General features: G+C 44.0%; 1 protein-coding gene across 1 annotated transcript in view; it reads right to left on the reverse strand.

The window, feature by feature from the left end:
* Positions 1 to 832: 832 nt before the first annotated feature.
* Positions 833 to 16,106, reverse strand: part of XPNPEP1 (X-prolyl aminopeptidase 1) — a 30,805-nt gene continuing 15,531 nt past the window's right edge. Inside the window, exons 9-20 of the mRNA XM_009821555.2 lie at positions 15,426 to 15,636; positions 11,950 to 12,039; positions 10,563 to 10,613; positions 9,640 to 9,698; positions 8,876 to 8,953; positions 8,265 to 8,336; positions 6,436 to 6,496; positions 5,526 to 5,595; positions 4,141 to 4,314; positions 3,223 to 3,299; positions 2,426 to 2,524; positions 833 to 1,388 (exon numbers count right to left, since the gene is read on the reverse strand). Of these exons, the coding sequence (XP_009819857.2) occupies positions 1,260 to 1,388; positions 2,426 to 2,524; positions 3,223 to 3,299; positions 4,141 to 4,314; positions 5,526 to 5,595; positions 6,436 to 6,496; positions 8,265 to 8,336; positions 8,876 to 8,953; positions 9,640 to 9,698; positions 10,563 to 10,613; positions 11,950 to 12,039; positions 15,426 to 15,636 (1,171 nt within the window). The 3' untranslated portion in view covers positions 833 to 1,259. The remainder of the gene's footprint in view (positions 1,389 to 2,425; positions 2,525 to 3,222; positions 3,300 to 4,140; positions 4,315 to 5,525; positions 5,596 to 6,435; positions 6,497 to 8,264; positions 8,337 to 8,875; positions 8,954 to 9,639; positions 9,699 to 10,562; positions 10,614 to 11,949; positions 12,040 to 15,425; positions 15,637 to 16,106) is intronic.

Raw genomic sequence — 16,106 nt, forward strand, 5'->3', positions numbered from 1 at the left:
ACAGAGATTAGTATTTCCCTCTCAGAATTTCTTGGGGGGAGAAAGAAAATTATGTATACAAACATTTCCATTTGCACAGAACACTTTAAAACATCAGGAATTTGAGTTGTGGTTACCCGATTGCTCTTTTTAGATCAAATACTGAACTTGAGTTTGATCAAAACACTTTCAGTGTAAATGTTAAGAATCACTTCTTTTTGTAAACATATTCTTACCCCCTCATGTAATATTATGGACTACGCTTTGACGCACCTGCACACAGTGATTTTCAGGAGACCACAGAGTAGGGAACCTCTCCTGTGTTTAACTTGTACTAGCTCACTTAACCACTAGATGTCTTTGCGCACTGCCCGGCAATCCAGAGCACAGCTCCTGGTGGCCAAGGCCAGGCTGGTTTTGAACTAAAGTTGCAGAGGCCTTCTTTTGTCCATTGTTATTTTTAAACTTGGTAATTGCTTTGTGTCCAGGAAGAGCTCTAATTCCATGATACTGCCCACGCATCCTGCACTGCCAAGGGTTATACAAGTACTCAGTAAGTCGTAACAATAGACAGAAGAAGTACTGGCCTGGGTGCTCTGCACGAAGAAACCTCTGCTGAGTGTCACCACATCCCTTCCACGATCTGTCACAAAGCACATGCAGAACTGACGGCTCCTGTCAGGCCTCTCCATAACATCTGCCCCAGCGCCTAGCACAGGGCAGCCCTATACATATTTCTTCACTGTCTGAGCTGGATGCACACATAAAGGTGGAATTATCTGCTTCTTGCTCTTCTTAAAGCTGTCAAACCCAACGCATCACTGACTGCAAGAGAAGGCAGACGGAGCAAACAGCGGATTGGAATCTTTTATTAAGTAATCAGTCCTGCTGTGTGGGTAGCATCTGAACAACTGGAACCCAAGTATGCAAAAATACTGAGTTTTCACAGTGAAAAACCAGACAGTATAAAATATTCCAGTATTACCTCTTAGAACCATTATTTCAGTAAGACCCCTGTTTCAAAGGCAACATGCTCATTTATTTTGTTTGCTTTCTCTTCTCAACCACTCCCCCCCAAAAAAAATGTTCAGAAGGTAACCCTCCTTACCCCTACATTACCCACACATGTTTGGGGGAGCGAAACACTACATGAAATCCCCTCCTGATTTCCAAAGGTTTATTGAAGAACATTCTCCCAGTGGTGTCAAGGGCCAAGAAGACGTAGATTATTGTGACACCGAGCGGCCCTGATGTTCTACACACCGCAGACAACTGTGGTGCTACTGAACTCTGATGAGAGGCTCTGTCTCCCGGATAAGCCACCGAAGAGCGTCGTGCCGGCCTTGCCTCTCCAGTTCTGCTCCAATTACTTCCCTGCACTTCTGATGGTAGTCGTTCACCCAGTTACACTAGAGAAAGGGAGGAGGTATGACATTCAGTATGAACACAGAAGAGTTGGTGCCCTTACAAGTTGTGTACAGCCAAAGACATTTGTAGGCCCTTGTGCTCCCTGGGATTGAGCTGTTAGGCTGGGATGGGATCCTGTCCCAAAGAGACAGACCTCTAATACATAGAAGTGACTTGTAAATTTGATGAGGGTAGGAGCTGAAACAATTCATCCCGGATTTTCAGAGGAGCCAAGGTTCAGTTCAGCTGACAAGCATCTGAAGTCTCTGCAAATCACTGCCTCCAGCAAGTCAGAATAGCTTGGCACAGTCTAGTAAATAGCTTTGCAAATTTGTAACTGAACAATGCAGTCCTGAGACCCAAGTTGCCCTAACCTTACAGCAGATCTTGGTACTCTCCACAGCCCTCTTCAGAAAAAGGAAATGCAAATAGGATTATCATTCAGAAAAGGAGGATGGGTTGAGGCAAAATAAATGTATGGTAGAAAAACAGGATGAAACACGTCATGGTGAAGGTAGTGGGAGACCTAAACAGACAGTTTAGAGTATGAAGCTGTTCAGGAAATAAATGCTGCTGAGCAGGTATCAGTGATGGTCTGCTCAGAGTCTGTATGTACTGCAGAATGTGGTGTGGCTGAATGGGATTGGTCATGAGTAGATAAAAACAACAACATGGGACAGCCGCTAGTATAAGTCTCTGGGGAGACAGCATGATAGTCTGACAGAAGCAAATTAAGGCAGGAGTAGGAAAAGAGAAGAGATGATAGTGGCAAATATCGTATCAACAACATCATTGGAGGGGTCCTCGCTGCCGTCATCATAGAATAATTTAGATTGGAAGGACCCTCTGGAGACCTCGTCTAGTCCACCCTCCCACTCAAAGTTGGATCAAGTTTAAAATTAAGTCAGATTGCTCAGGATTGCTCAGGACTGCTCTCTGCATCTATGAAATGGAACAGAGGGCAGTGGTTCTAGTAAACAGAACAGAACAAGCTGGTTCTACTGCAAAGAAGGCAATGCAAACCTACTGTTTCACTTACCTCTTTTTGTGTCAGCAAATTAACATCAATCATTTTTGTCTGGATTGGAACCAGGGTTAAGGGTTCAAAAGTCAGGCTCCCTCTGTTTTTGAAATTGTACTGCAGCAGAAAGACAAATGGGGTTGTAAATTTTTAGAAACCGCTCTAGCCAGATCACACTTACTTCTCGGTTCATGTTGTCACTACACTACCCATGTAACATCCAGATGAGAGGGTAGCAACTTAAAATAAAATTTTTCTTATAGCTCAAGCAAAGAATCTCAATATAAACCTTAGTTATTTCTTTCAATGGTCACTTTTTAAAGGCCACATCACAGGTCGCAATTGTACAGGACTCAGCTTGATGACTATATGGTCATTTTCAGTTTGGCATTTCTAAAAGCATAACCCAGCCAGACTGGCAATTATAATGTCAAAATCTGTCTGTAGTTTTGTTTCTACTGCCGCTGAGGACTCTCTATCAGAGAAGAAAATCCCAACTTAAGAAGATCAAGCAGCTCTACAGCATTGACTCCAAGGGGCTGAATAAAGATGCTTCTGATCTTTGACATCCAGACAGAAAACATTTTAGAACAACTCTCACATACACATTTCAACCTATGGAAACTCTGCAGAAGCAGAACTGTCTTCTGTGACCCCGTTAGCAAGGGAGACTTAGAATCAGTCTTCACCAAAGCGGGGTTGTGGAGACCAGGAGTCTTTAGTAGGGTTCAACTGTCTGCAGCATGGTCCCACCTCAAGTTCCAGTACTTTAAGTTTTACAACCAGTGAGTCATGGAGAAAGGTGCATCATTTACCTTGGTTTCGGCAGGGATCACAAGGACGACATTTTCTATTCGGATCCCAAAGGACCCATCTTCATAATACCCAGGCTCTGCAGAAACAGACAGTAATTAACTAAGCCACATGGCTGCACTGTGCAAATACTTATGCCCTATGGCCAAACTTCCCCTCCATGGCTTTAGTCCACTGAAGTCACTAAGCAATCTTGACATAAGGCATCCACAGAGGCAAACAAATTTCTGACTCTACTTAATCTGCACAGAAGCCCCAAGCAAGGTGACAGCAAAAGTTCTCAAAGAGAGGAGAAACAAGACAGACAGCCCTCAAGCTCACAGAGTCTCCTTGCAAGTCAAGGGAGAGCACAGAGTACATGTGTTCCAAATACCAGAAACTCTGAAAATATTAATGTCTTTATGAAAGGCAGGTGGGTAACCCCTTCCCCAAAACACTTATTTTAGAGAGTGCTCCCCTGACTTCCTGAGAGGACTTTGCAAGCCCTGATGGAATGCAAGTCTCTCAGCAACCCCCAGCAGACTGTTATTTTACTACTGGAAGAATAAGGCATGTAAAGATTTAACAGCTGCCTCAAATAGCCCATAGCAAAGACAGGATTAGCTCCTGAAAGCTTGGTGTCCACCTTGTACCGTAGGCAGCTCTTCCACTGCAGAATGGGAGGCAGCATGCCAGAGCTGGGCTGGTCAGCAGCACAGCTCTGCTGAGGTTTGCACTGTAGAGAGCAGGACGCAGGCCTGCAATCTAAAATGAGGGTCTTTACCTAGAGAGCTTAAATGACAAAATAACAAACTGAGGAAGCAGGACCAGAGCTTATGATCCCACCTTTCCTTTACACCATTGCCAGATTTATTCCCTCTGCAACTTAAAGAGCTTGGTCCCTCCCCAAGTAATCAGAGAGAATCACCAATGCTAAATACCATCAGAGACGATCATGCCAGCCTCCAAGGGCTCGTCTGCAAAGGTTTTGTAGCTAATGCCGCAAGGACCCTCATGTACATTTAGGAAAGAGCCAACTCCATGTCCTGTCCCATGCAGGTAATCCAAACCACAGTCCCACAAGGCAGAGCGGGCAAAGGAATCTAGAAGGTGACCTGCAGGCCAAGGGGAAGAGACAGACATTGAGAGAGAATTTGATCAAGTCAGTCTCCCTCAGAGACGCTGATAATCACATTGAAGGCTCAAACCTGGAAAACATGCAAAAAACCACCAACCAACCAAAAAGAACCACCACCACCCCCTCAAAAAAAACCCACCAACAACCAAAGAAAGCAAGTCATTGGATTGTTAGAAGTTACAGGGCAGATTTGGCAAGTCTGACATTAGAGCCCTTTCTCAACTAAAGAAACCCTCTCTCTCTCTCTCCTGTTACACAGCTCTTCAGAAGATGGTCTGTAACAGAAACATCACACTGCTGCTTGCTCCACTGGGGTTTTCAGGAAGGAATTTAGTGGTTAAATGTCCCACAGAAAATGCAGTACCTTTCTTAAAGATAGCTGCACTAAGTGAACTCAAAGTAGAAGACCTGCCAATTGTATTTGGTGAACTAATCAGACAGACTTCTTACCTGGATGGCCAGTCATTTGAGATTGTTTCAATCCCAACGCAGAGAATTTCTATTGCCTACATGTGAACCCCAAGCCCATATGTCCAAGTTCAGACAAGCTCCAATTTCAGCTGGGGTTTCTCGTACCACTATGCAGCTGGTTTTTCCTCACCTACCCAAGAATGCAAACTGGAGAAAACTCTAAAAAGAGGCATCTTTGTGTAAGGTGTCTGATCAGGGAGAAAATAGCTCTGCAACAAATTTACCAGGGGTGACTGTATGTCACAGCTTCTCCTGCACAAAATCAAAACAGCTCCTTTGTGTGTTGTTTTCTCATGCTGCGCACTGATAAAAGAGATTCCACATTAACTGGAAGAGAATTAGCCAGTCCTTTTGAAGCAGGAAAGTGACCTCTCACTTTGACAGGGCCATGACTAAAGCATAAAGATAATTGCCAAGCACAGGAAGGCCACAGACGTGTTAGAGTGCCATTGACTGATGAAAGTCACTATCACCCTAGAATCGGAGCACTTTGAACACCCTTCAGGCTTCCGTCCTCAGAATTTTCAGCAGTGGTTGATGCCAAGACAGAAGGCATCAGTAATCCAGAATCTAAAAATGTTGTGATGGAAACAGACACAGTTACATCAACATCTGCCTAATACATCTGACCTGTCAACCATAACATTGCTCTCAGACCACTTAACAGTTCTTCAGAGGTCACTGCTGCGGTCAAAACACTCCAACTCACCAACCTACCTTTGGTTCCGTTGGGGAAGATGGCTGCACTCACAGCTATATGTCCCTTCAGGACATAGGTGAAGCATTCCTGTCAAAGAAATGTGTGCCATAAGTAAACAGCAGAGGCAAAACTCTGTCTTCCCCAGGAATGGAAAGAAGGCTGCATCTTGTAGCAAATTGTGGAGGATCTAGAAAGACTTGCTCATGCTCTCCTATGGCGGGCAATGCCAAAGCAAACCATGAGCAAAAAGAGTTTAAATTACTCTGAAGATCTTTCTCCACTAATTATGGAGAGCGTGTCACAAACTCAGACTGCAGGTTTAGCAGAAGGATTCATCTGACCTACATGACTGGTTTTCTTTGTGGCTGTAGTTTTACCTTCTAAGCATACCCTACAACATATTTTCATAACTGAGTGAACTATAATGATGAAATAAGTTTTAATTAAAAAAACAATTTAAAATAGACAAAATTACATTGCTGAATTTCCAACACCGACCTTCTCAGATAAGTCTGAGACTGGTTTTTGATATGGTATACTAGATACAAACCACTACTGCAGCCTTGCATTAGACACTGAGCTTTGCACTAAATTAAACGCCTCTAACTGCCATGTTGGACAAGCCAGTAATGTTTATCCTCAGCCCGCTGATTTTATTATTTCTTAGAGGAGACAGGTCACTTTGCAGATGAGAGGTGTGCATTTTAATATAGAAAGGTGTCATTCTCCAAATCACTTAGTTTATATTTTGGAAGTCTGAAGTCTGACAGCCTCCTTTTTCAGTCTTTATCAAAATGCTGTCACATATTATTAAATAAATGATACTTGATAGAGCACTTTGACTATATAGCAATAAGGCACATTACTAATTTAAGTATCTCTAATAATAAGGGTCAGATCACAAACCACACTGAGATGCCAACTTACCTTTTCATAGGCTGATGGTGTGCCAAAATGCATTGTCCTGGTCACATCTGTTGTACCATCTCTTCAGAGGCAAACAAAGATGCACAAAGCAAAGGGATAGAGGAAAAAGAAAGATGAAAGTGAGAATGCACAGAAAATCCAGTCACACTGCAGCAAACCAACCAAACTCATAACTGGGTAAAGTTATCTGCTCTGTGCTACACAAGACTGATGATGTAACAGTTCCTAATCTCAAAAACTCCTGAACACACGTCCCAGATGTAGCAATAATAATTTACAATTCAAAATGTTATCTTTCATGCACAAGCATCCCAAAGCTCTTCGCAAATTAGAATCTAAATGGCTCATAAAAGTGATGCTAATTTGAGGTTTAGCAACTGGTACCTACCCATTGAGAACAGAACAGAGAAGGCCAAATTTAGTCTATTTGTATGGAAGATGACTCATTAGCAGCTTAAAAATATATACTTATGCACAAATGAGAGCAACCAGCTCAGGAAAGGCAAGTGTGAGGGGGTATAGTGTCCCTTTCATGCTCAGGATGTCTTGTGCTGAGATTTCTAGAAGTTATCCAGCTTTTGGATAGGGGTTAGTCTGAGATGTCAGAAACTGGCTCTACGTTTCTTCTACAAATATCGTTTTGAGCCTGCTGTCAAAAACACAGAGGCTCTTGAAATAATGAGTTCCCTTGAAACACTCACTCCTGTGCCTACACTTTTCCCCAGCACACACAGGCCATGGTCACAAAGAACCCACGGTTTAACTTCTCAGCAGGGACAAGTGGAGCATCCCTGCCACAATGCTGTGGTAAGTGCCATTGATGTCCAGCTTATATTGTATTCAAAGGGCTGCTTTTCATAGTGGCACTAAGGAAATCATTAATTAGGCCATCAGAGGGGAGGGAAAAAAGATTTCCTTGTAAAAATCTTATCAAAGGATGTCTGTATGGTTCTTTTTCAAAGCTCTTCCTGACTGACATAACAAAAAGGCATAGCTCTAAAGACAAAGCTCATCTCAAAGGAGCAGCCAGGCCTGTCCTGCATCTTCCTGAACAAGCCACTTCTCATCTATTTACACTGGTTAAAAACACCACTTCTTTCATTTTTCATGGAGTCAGAGTTCCACAGTAAATAGCTGCAGAGATTGAGGCCACTGAATGGCACTGTCAAAACAACACTGAGTGAGTCAACAGACATGACACCTTCCCAAAAACACGCCTGAGACCCAAGTGGCCACTGGGATGAGAAACCCTGTCTCTGAGTCTCTCTTTGGAAAGGCAGAGAACACCACAGGGCAGTGCTGTCCTGTTCCTTTGCCCCACCTTGTTCTGACCTCAACATCAGTCAAATCTGTCCACAGGGCAGATCCTGGCAGGGTATGTGCCTCACTCAGCTGTGCAGGCTGCTGTGTCTGCTCCCTGTTCCCTGCAGCTCTAACACCAATGCGCCAGGTGAGCAGAGCTGCAACAGACAGAAACATGCACCACCAGCTAGAGCACAGCTACCATCACACTGGTAATGGGACTCAGACAGGAACTGTACTTTTAGAGCTCGTCCCCTACCCCGGACAAGGCTCATCAGCAGCCCTAGTCTGCTGTCCTCAGCCTAGCTCAGGGCCTCCTGTCACAGATCAGTCACCCATTGACTGATGCACTCTGTTATATTCAGAATCCCACAAACGCGCTCCAGAGGGGATACAGTGAGCAGGCTCTCTGTGAAATGGCACAAAACTACACTTTGCCGTGCTTGCCACAGCAACTGTGAGCTGACCCTGCAAGTGGTCACTGGGAGCAGAAAATGTAGCGGTTCAGCACCGTTCATCCCACTCACTTGTACTGTGCTCCCGAGTCCAGGAGGTAGATCTCGTTCACAGACAGCGTTCTGTTGGTCTCGGGAACTGGCCTGTTCAGTTAAACACAAAAGTTTTTTTGTTCCACAGTTTTAAGGTCTCCAGCACATGTCTGCAGTCCAGAAACCATATTAAGTACAAGCCTGGATGTGTCGGCTCTGAATTCTTGGGGCAGGGATGGAAATCCCACACATACTGAGCCAGGGACCATACTGAGGACTGTATTTATCTACAGTAAATAGCACTACAGTAGAGAGAATAGCTTTGTTGCTTCCAGCAAAACCCTCAACATCTGTTCCTGGACATATTTCAAAACAGTTTGCACTTCATACTCATCCTTCCCAGACTTCTACCCCCAAAATAGCCCTTTTCTATGGCCCCTAAGCAGATCAGCATCATAATACAAGCATGCTGCCAGCAGGGAGAGATCTTTATTTAGCAAGTGTGGAAGCTCTGGTGGAATAAAGCAAGATGGCAATCAACAGTGACTACATCTCCCTGGAGTACTCTGTTTTGACTCCACAAAAAAGCTAGACAGCTCATTCCAACTATGTTTGCTGAAGGATGAAAGGAGAAGCTGTGTTTCTCTTACTTGTAGTGAATGATGGCTCCATTTGGACCTGTGCTTGATATGGTAGCAAAACTCAATTCAACAAAGTCTTTCTGTTGGCTGAAAGAAAAGATTGTGATCACTATAGCACAAGTGAGAGGAGCACACCAGGCACCTGGGGCACCTGGAGTGCCCCATCCTCAATTTCAAATCACTTCAGGCTTCCCCTTAGCCTTGAAAGCCATCTGAGCAAGTACGCTCGGGTAGGAGAATTGTACAGATCGAAGCCCTATCCTCCCAACCATATGGAAACCTGCTTTCCATCCCTACCCTTTCCTTACAAGCAGGAAATTCACTGCCCAGACCACCCAGGGAAGAGATTTTCTGGGCAATTTCTTCTTTGTTACTTATTTACTCAAAGGCATTTTTAGAGGTCCTGTTGATGTACATATGGGAGTATCTCTCAATACAAATGGTGCTCGTTCTCCAGCAGAAGAGGAGGAAATCTAATTCTTACATCAACTCCTCAGTAGTCAGAAAGCAACTGCCTCGTATTTAAGTGTCCTAACCTGCGGCACTCCTCACTGCTATCTCAAAAGGAAAGGGGATAGGATCCAGTGGGCTGGGGCTTGTATCTTCTAAGAGACCCAATTCTTCCCCAACTCTTTCAAGTGTTCAAAGACATCCTGTAGTAATGGTTTGTCCTCAGGTAAAATATATCTGCGAGTGAGCTGGATTTCTAAAGAATAAAATAAAGGGTAAAAACGCTACCCAGAAAACATCCTCACAGAGGATTTAATTTTTACCTGCGGAACTCCTCTGCTTTGTCTGCAGCAATTATTTCTGTTACTGTTCCCTTTGGAACCTAGGGGGACAAAGATGTAGGTTGAATTAGTACACCAACAAGCAAAGAAAATGCTATTTGCTTAAGCACTGGGCCTCATCTGTGCATTATGAAACCCAGCCTTAAAGTGGTCTCTTTTCAGGTTTTCTGTCCTCATTCTTCAGTAATGACAAACACAAACCTAGCAATATTGTGCAGGGCATATGAGAAGCAGGAAGCCGAGACGGTCACAGCAGGATTGCTGAACGCTGACTAGGGAGCAGTTAGTGCGGTATTAACTTCACTGAGATATGCACAGAGGTAACATCTCACAAGGCAACATCTCTTCACAGACAGGTTACACTAAGCTTAAACAGTTGTCTCCAACAGCCCATGGTATTAGCAGAATTTTTATGCTTTTAAATCAGAAATTGAAGCAGTTGTAGGAAAAACAAAGGACGTTAAATTTTACTTTCAGCATTTGATAAATTAAAACCTGTGATACAACTTCCCCAGGACTGGACAACAGGCAAAGGGGAGCAAGAGCTAGGTTCCATAACCCCTGAGGCAGGCTTCTTCAGGTACTCAGACATGTAAAAAAGCACCTTCTGGAAGTCATCAAGCTATCTCCATAGGCAAAGTCAATGAACTCAGACATGCAGTAGCACAAAGGAGCACAGCTTAGTAAGTTGCTGTGTAACACCTGGCACTCTGCACCTCCACTGAGTACTTCTAATCCAGAGAAAACACAAGTAATTTGTCTTTATCCCATTTTCACAGCACATGAGCATGATTGCACCTCTCCATTCATAAATTCTGTAACATAAAGACTATCAAAAAGTTTATGCTAATGAAGAATTTTACATAGCAATAAAATCTCTAAGTTAAAAAAAATTAATACACTACCTCTTTCTCCAGCCAGTTAAAGAGCTCACACAGGGCAACAGCATCTTTAATCTATGTCAAAATAGGCACAAGAAAAGGAAATTGAGAAGAAAAAACATTTATCAAGCCTCAGTATAAACAGCTTTTGATGCAAAAGAATTCGACCTGCAAGTTTCAGAAACACAAACTAAGAGATGACCTAAGAGGTCTTTCCCAGTTCTGCAACCTTTAATTATACAAGCGCTGGAAATGTATCTGGACAATTAAATAAACGTTAATAAAGGTTTACTGCTGGGAAGTATCTTACTGTGCAGAATTACCAAGCACTCAGCAAACACTGGCTTTACTCCACACATGACTTTCAAGTCTTTTTGCTTCAACAGGCAGCATCTGGTTTTTCAGCCTGTGGAAGGTAACCACACGCCACATCTGGTGATGTGACAGGGGAATGTGCCCTTCGGGCACACGGGCACCACAGAGTCTCTGACACACAGCTTCTGGCTTCTCTCTTGCCTGATGACCCCCATTTTTTTTCCTTTTTTCTACATGCTTGCAGCATGCAGGGGCAAGAAGCAGGAGACAAGGGTACAAGAGCAAGGCACAATTTTGTCCTCAAATGGCAGGTGACAAAGTGTCTCTGCTCAATACAAGTATTTTTACTTCCCCTTAACTAACAGGGAAAGAAAAGCATTGAAATAGAAAGTAGCAGTTTCCAAGACACTAGCAGAAAATATGGGACAAGTCCAGAATTGCCAGCCCTGTTTTAACTGGCACATTTCTCCCGTTGAGAAAACTGCTGCTTGAAAATTAACAGGAAATAAACAAGAGAAAACTTCAGCCCCACCATGAACCTGTTTCACAGGCAGCTTCTTTGCTTGAAAACATGAAGCTTCCCGGGAAATCAGCTCTATTTCCAGAGTGTCATGATGATAACACAAAAACACAGTGCTTTGAGGACACTGGCTGCTTCTGAACATCTTGGCCTGTGTTTTGCACCATGTGTCGAAGGATTTCTCTGTGTTTTTTAGGCTGTGTTTATTCAAGTGATAACAATTTGAAGACTCCACTGAGAAAGACAGCAGAACTAGCAAAGGGGAAAGAACATCCCTTTGAGGGCCCATACTCTAAAACAACACTTCTCAAGTCTGCATGGTCTTCCAACAGAGCAAGGATGGTTTCTCACACTACTACAAATGTTGTTCTTCACTCCAAGGGAATGCTAAACAAGCAAAAAAACTGCTTCAACAGCAGTAGATGTCTGACAGAAAACCATTTTTATCCTGCCATCCAAATTCTTATTTGCTTTTTAATCCAAAACACTAAAACTGAAAGGAAAATATAATTTCTTTCCCTAAACTTAAAGCAAACCTCTTGCCATGTGCAAGGAGGCTCTCAAGGCTTCACTTACATGTGCTCTTCTCATGCCTTCTGTTTCCGATGCGTTCTTCACAGCTTTTGCAATGCAGATGGGGGTGTATGGGGTGAGGTATCGGTAAGCCTGCAGCAGAAGGACAGGGATTACTTGTGGATTAGACAGACTACATAATCCTACAGGTTTAATAACTCAGCCTGGCCACAATTTGTACTTTGGCAGTCTCTCTCCACCTTCAGCGCTGTGAGATACTGGTTGCCAGTAGTCAGCTAAGTGCACTGGGGAATAAGGAGAAACAGTCCCTGACTGAAGGAAGAACAGCCACAGGGAAATCCAAGGAACTAAAGAGTCAACAGCTTGTCATGAAGCAGGATGAATATTTGGATATCCTAAGTACCATATATATCAATGTCTGAGCCATGGGTTACCTGTTGCTGATGTACACTAAAGGCCCAGAGACAGCCAATGAGAAATACCAATCCCAGGAACTAAGGTGGAACTTAGGCTGTGCAAGCAGACCTAAAAAGTCACCTTGACTTGTTACCTGACTGTCACCCTCAAGTAGCAGGGAGCAAAGGGTACCCAGCCCAGGTACCGAGCACTGGAGTTGAAGCTGCAGGGCCCTTCACAGCTCTGGCTCCTCCAGCGCTGAGCATCACTATTTTTAACGATCAGCAGCTCTGACAAACACATCAAGGGCCCAAGAAACATGAAAGGCCTTTGCAAAGCTGAGCTTTACATGCTCTCCACTTCTGAAAGGAGCTTACATCAGCAGTTTGAGACAAAACTTTCCTGTGCCTGGAAGGGGTGGCCCTGCATTAAGAACTAGTAACTGATCCCTTACCGCTGTGCACTTCCCCATCAGCTGTCCTTAGATTAGCAGGAATGCTTGGCTGGTTCTGAACACATTTTCAGAAATTCACCAACTGAGGTGACTTGCCCAAGCCTCATCACACTTGGCATCAGAAGAAGGAACAAAAATGAAGTCTTTTGCCCCACAGTTCTCTGCTCTACCCATTATATATGAAGAGATGGGATGAGCACCCACACAATCACAGCTCAAGCAACATGTTGTTCTCCTGTTCTCGATGCACCAGCATACAAATAAACACCACTCAAATTCATGAGAAAGGCCTAGTAGACCCTCAGCGAAGACCAATTTCACACAAATTCTACAGGCTTCAGTTTCCAAACTCTTAAAAATAGCAAGAAAACTACACTACATTATGCAGAAACTAAACTACTGAAGAAGCCACAAGAAAGCCAGGGAAGACCTTTTATCAGAGTCAGGACAAAACTTCTCAACGGTCAGATTCTTGGATTAACTTGCCTTTTACAGATACTGGTAGGTTCTATTAATCTTCTGTAAAAAGCGTATTTACATGCAGCTGTAGGCAAGTCTAGAAAGGGTTTGTAGATCTGTGTTTAATAATGGGACAGGATTTTTGCCAGTGTCAATATTTGGCTTTGATGGAGACAAGTAGTAGATGGACTTCCAGCACTGGGGTTCTTCAAAACATCCCAGACCAGTTGCTCACTTGGTGTAAAGTGGTGTAGAGCTAGAGAAAAACACCCAGCATGACAAACTGGGAAACCTTTGGCTCTTTCAGTGACTCTCTAAGTGTTTTTTTAATCAAGACATGTCAGTCCTTCCTCTCCTGCTTTCTATTGCACAGAGCTCCTTGAGGCAGGGACTCTCCCATTGCATACAGAGGGCATGTAGCACTGTAATGACTCAGTATCAGTCAAATCTTCCAGTGCTAAAGGGGTAAATAATGTCACTACAACTCATTACATTCCTTCATCTAGGCCAGACCTGCTGCACTTCTCCATATGGACGTTCTGCATAAATCATCTACAGCAACTTACCCAAAGTGGGGTTAGTCCATTGACTCCAACTACAGCACGGGGTATTCTACTCTGAAGTCAAAAGAGCAACAACTTATCCTGCATGCTCCATAGACTCTATGCTTTCTGCTACCCTGAACGAAAGAGAGTGTGCAAAACATCAGTATTCTGTATTAAGAGGCCATTTGCACCTAGAAATGCATTGATGGTGTCAGAATATTTAACCTTGGGCAGGGGCAAAAAACTGTCTATCTTGCTCATATATATGTCATGTTGGTTTTTAAGCTGCACGGGCAACAGAGCTAACTGCTATTTTGGCCATGAGAGCTGGAGAGTTTAAGCAGAGATTTGTGCTGGTATCAAACTGTGGCAGCCTGGGGATACACAAACAGACCCTGCTCTTGGGATTTTGTCTTTTGGGAGACACAAAGCTGAGACCACTCTTAAAATTCCTGTATACAGAAAATGCCTTCAGGCCCTATGAGTTAGCTCTGTTACCATGGGTAGGGCTGTATCATATGCACACCTGCAGCACAACCATGCAGTACATGAAACAGGCAGGAGATATCTGCCTGCCTGGTGGAGGCAGAAACCTGGTGGTGGGTGAATGCAGACTTGCAGACAAACACTTTTTACAATTTAGTTCTTCCTTCAGCAACTCCTTCATCTGAGCCCTGCAATTCTCAGGCAGGAAGCCTGGACTGTTTAGTAACCCAGCACAAGCACAGATTCTGTTCAGTGGGTCTGGTCTTCCAAGGCAACACCTGGAAAATACCCACTGGTGTCTGACTCCCAGCCATATTTGCTCACAGTATCTGTTAGGTACTAGGTATCTCTGTAAACTGGATTGCGTTCCAGAGAACATGATCTCTAGCAAACAAGATATACACAGCATGGAAACCAGCTTATTTGTCCGTAGTTGCTGCTGTGTCCTTCCCTGAGTATCTCCTTTCATGACTACTGGAATATTAGGTGGACTACAGGACTCCCAGACAGCAACGTTCAAGTACAAGGGTAAGATATAGCAAGTACAGCTGTACAGAAATTATTCTGATGCTACAACTGTCCCTCAGCAGATGCACTCGCTGCATGCACAACCAGTGCCTGCAGGTTATCCATGTCCTCACAAGGTTCCCTGCTGCAACAACTCTGGTGCCCTGTCCCTCCCGTCTTCGATACGAGACATCACATATTGCCCGATATCCTCAAGCCACTGAAATAAATAAGGGCAGCTATCTTCAGACACTCAGATCAAGCCCAATGCCCCTTGCCAAAGTCCTGCCCAACTTTCCTGCCTGAGCTTCTGCAAGTTTCCAGCTCTTACTGCTGGTCCGCATAAGGCTGATGCTCCAGACATGGGCACAATGACCCGAGTTCACCCTGCTCCCTCTCTCCCTCCCCTCTCTCGCTGTACTTGTCTTGTCTTAAGCTGACAATTCTTTGGGTAAATCGGCTTAATGAGTTGGAAGGGCAGCTCCAGCAAGAGCAATCCCAGGATTAACAACCCCTCGATACCTCAGCATGGTTGGATCCCTTCTGCACAAGCTCCAGCCTGCATCATGCTTTGCAAAGAGGAAGCTGAGACCAGCTGCCCTCATTAACACCGTTCCTGACCACGCTGAGCAGAGAGGAGAAAAGTATTTTCCCTTGCAAGAGCCACTAACCTTGGGAATGGCCTCAGTCAGAGCATAGCTGGCTTTGTCACTGAGCCACACTTTCTCCTTGGGTGACAGGCTTGCACCAACAGCCTGCAGCTCTGACAGGATAGATCCATAGGGCATCACCTGGATTTTAAACTCAGGCTCCAGGGTGGAGTCGAGCTGTAAGTGCTCCCTCACAGCTGGGTCCATCATCCGGTCACCATCGATGAAGAGCCTGAGAAACAAATCAGACAGAGCATAGGTGGGACCACATCTGACCATGGCTGGAGTAAAGGAGGGAAGGAGAAACCATTCTGGTGACATTTCAGGGAGAAAGGAGTTTGTTAATTATGTGCTATACTTTGTTTTATATTGTTTTAACCACTGACCTTCACACAGCTTAAATCCTGCTTTGAAATTAAGATGTACCACATTGCTGAGAGGAAAGGAGCTGATACCATTTTTGTTTGTATGATACATTCAAAATAGCTGCATCCCATCACTGTGCTTCAAGCAAGAGAGAGTAACAGAGGCAAATAATGGCCATTCTCTATTTTTTTAAGGGCAACATCTGGAAATGGAAAAGCTACTGTTGTTCTAAGTACCACATTGTTCTTGCTTTCACTGAATTGGAAAGTTCAGCTAAACCTTCACATACAACCTGTACTCACCCAGCCAGGTTTTACCTCAGATGCATCTAGCTAG

Source organism: Gavia stellata, chromosome 9, assembly GCF_030936135.1.
Source record: "Gavia stellata isolate bGavSte3 chromosome 9, bGavSte3.hap2, whole genome shotgun sequence".
NCBI classification, from domain to species: Eukaryota; Metazoa; Chordata; class Aves; order Gaviiformes; family Gaviidae; genus Gavia; species Gavia stellata.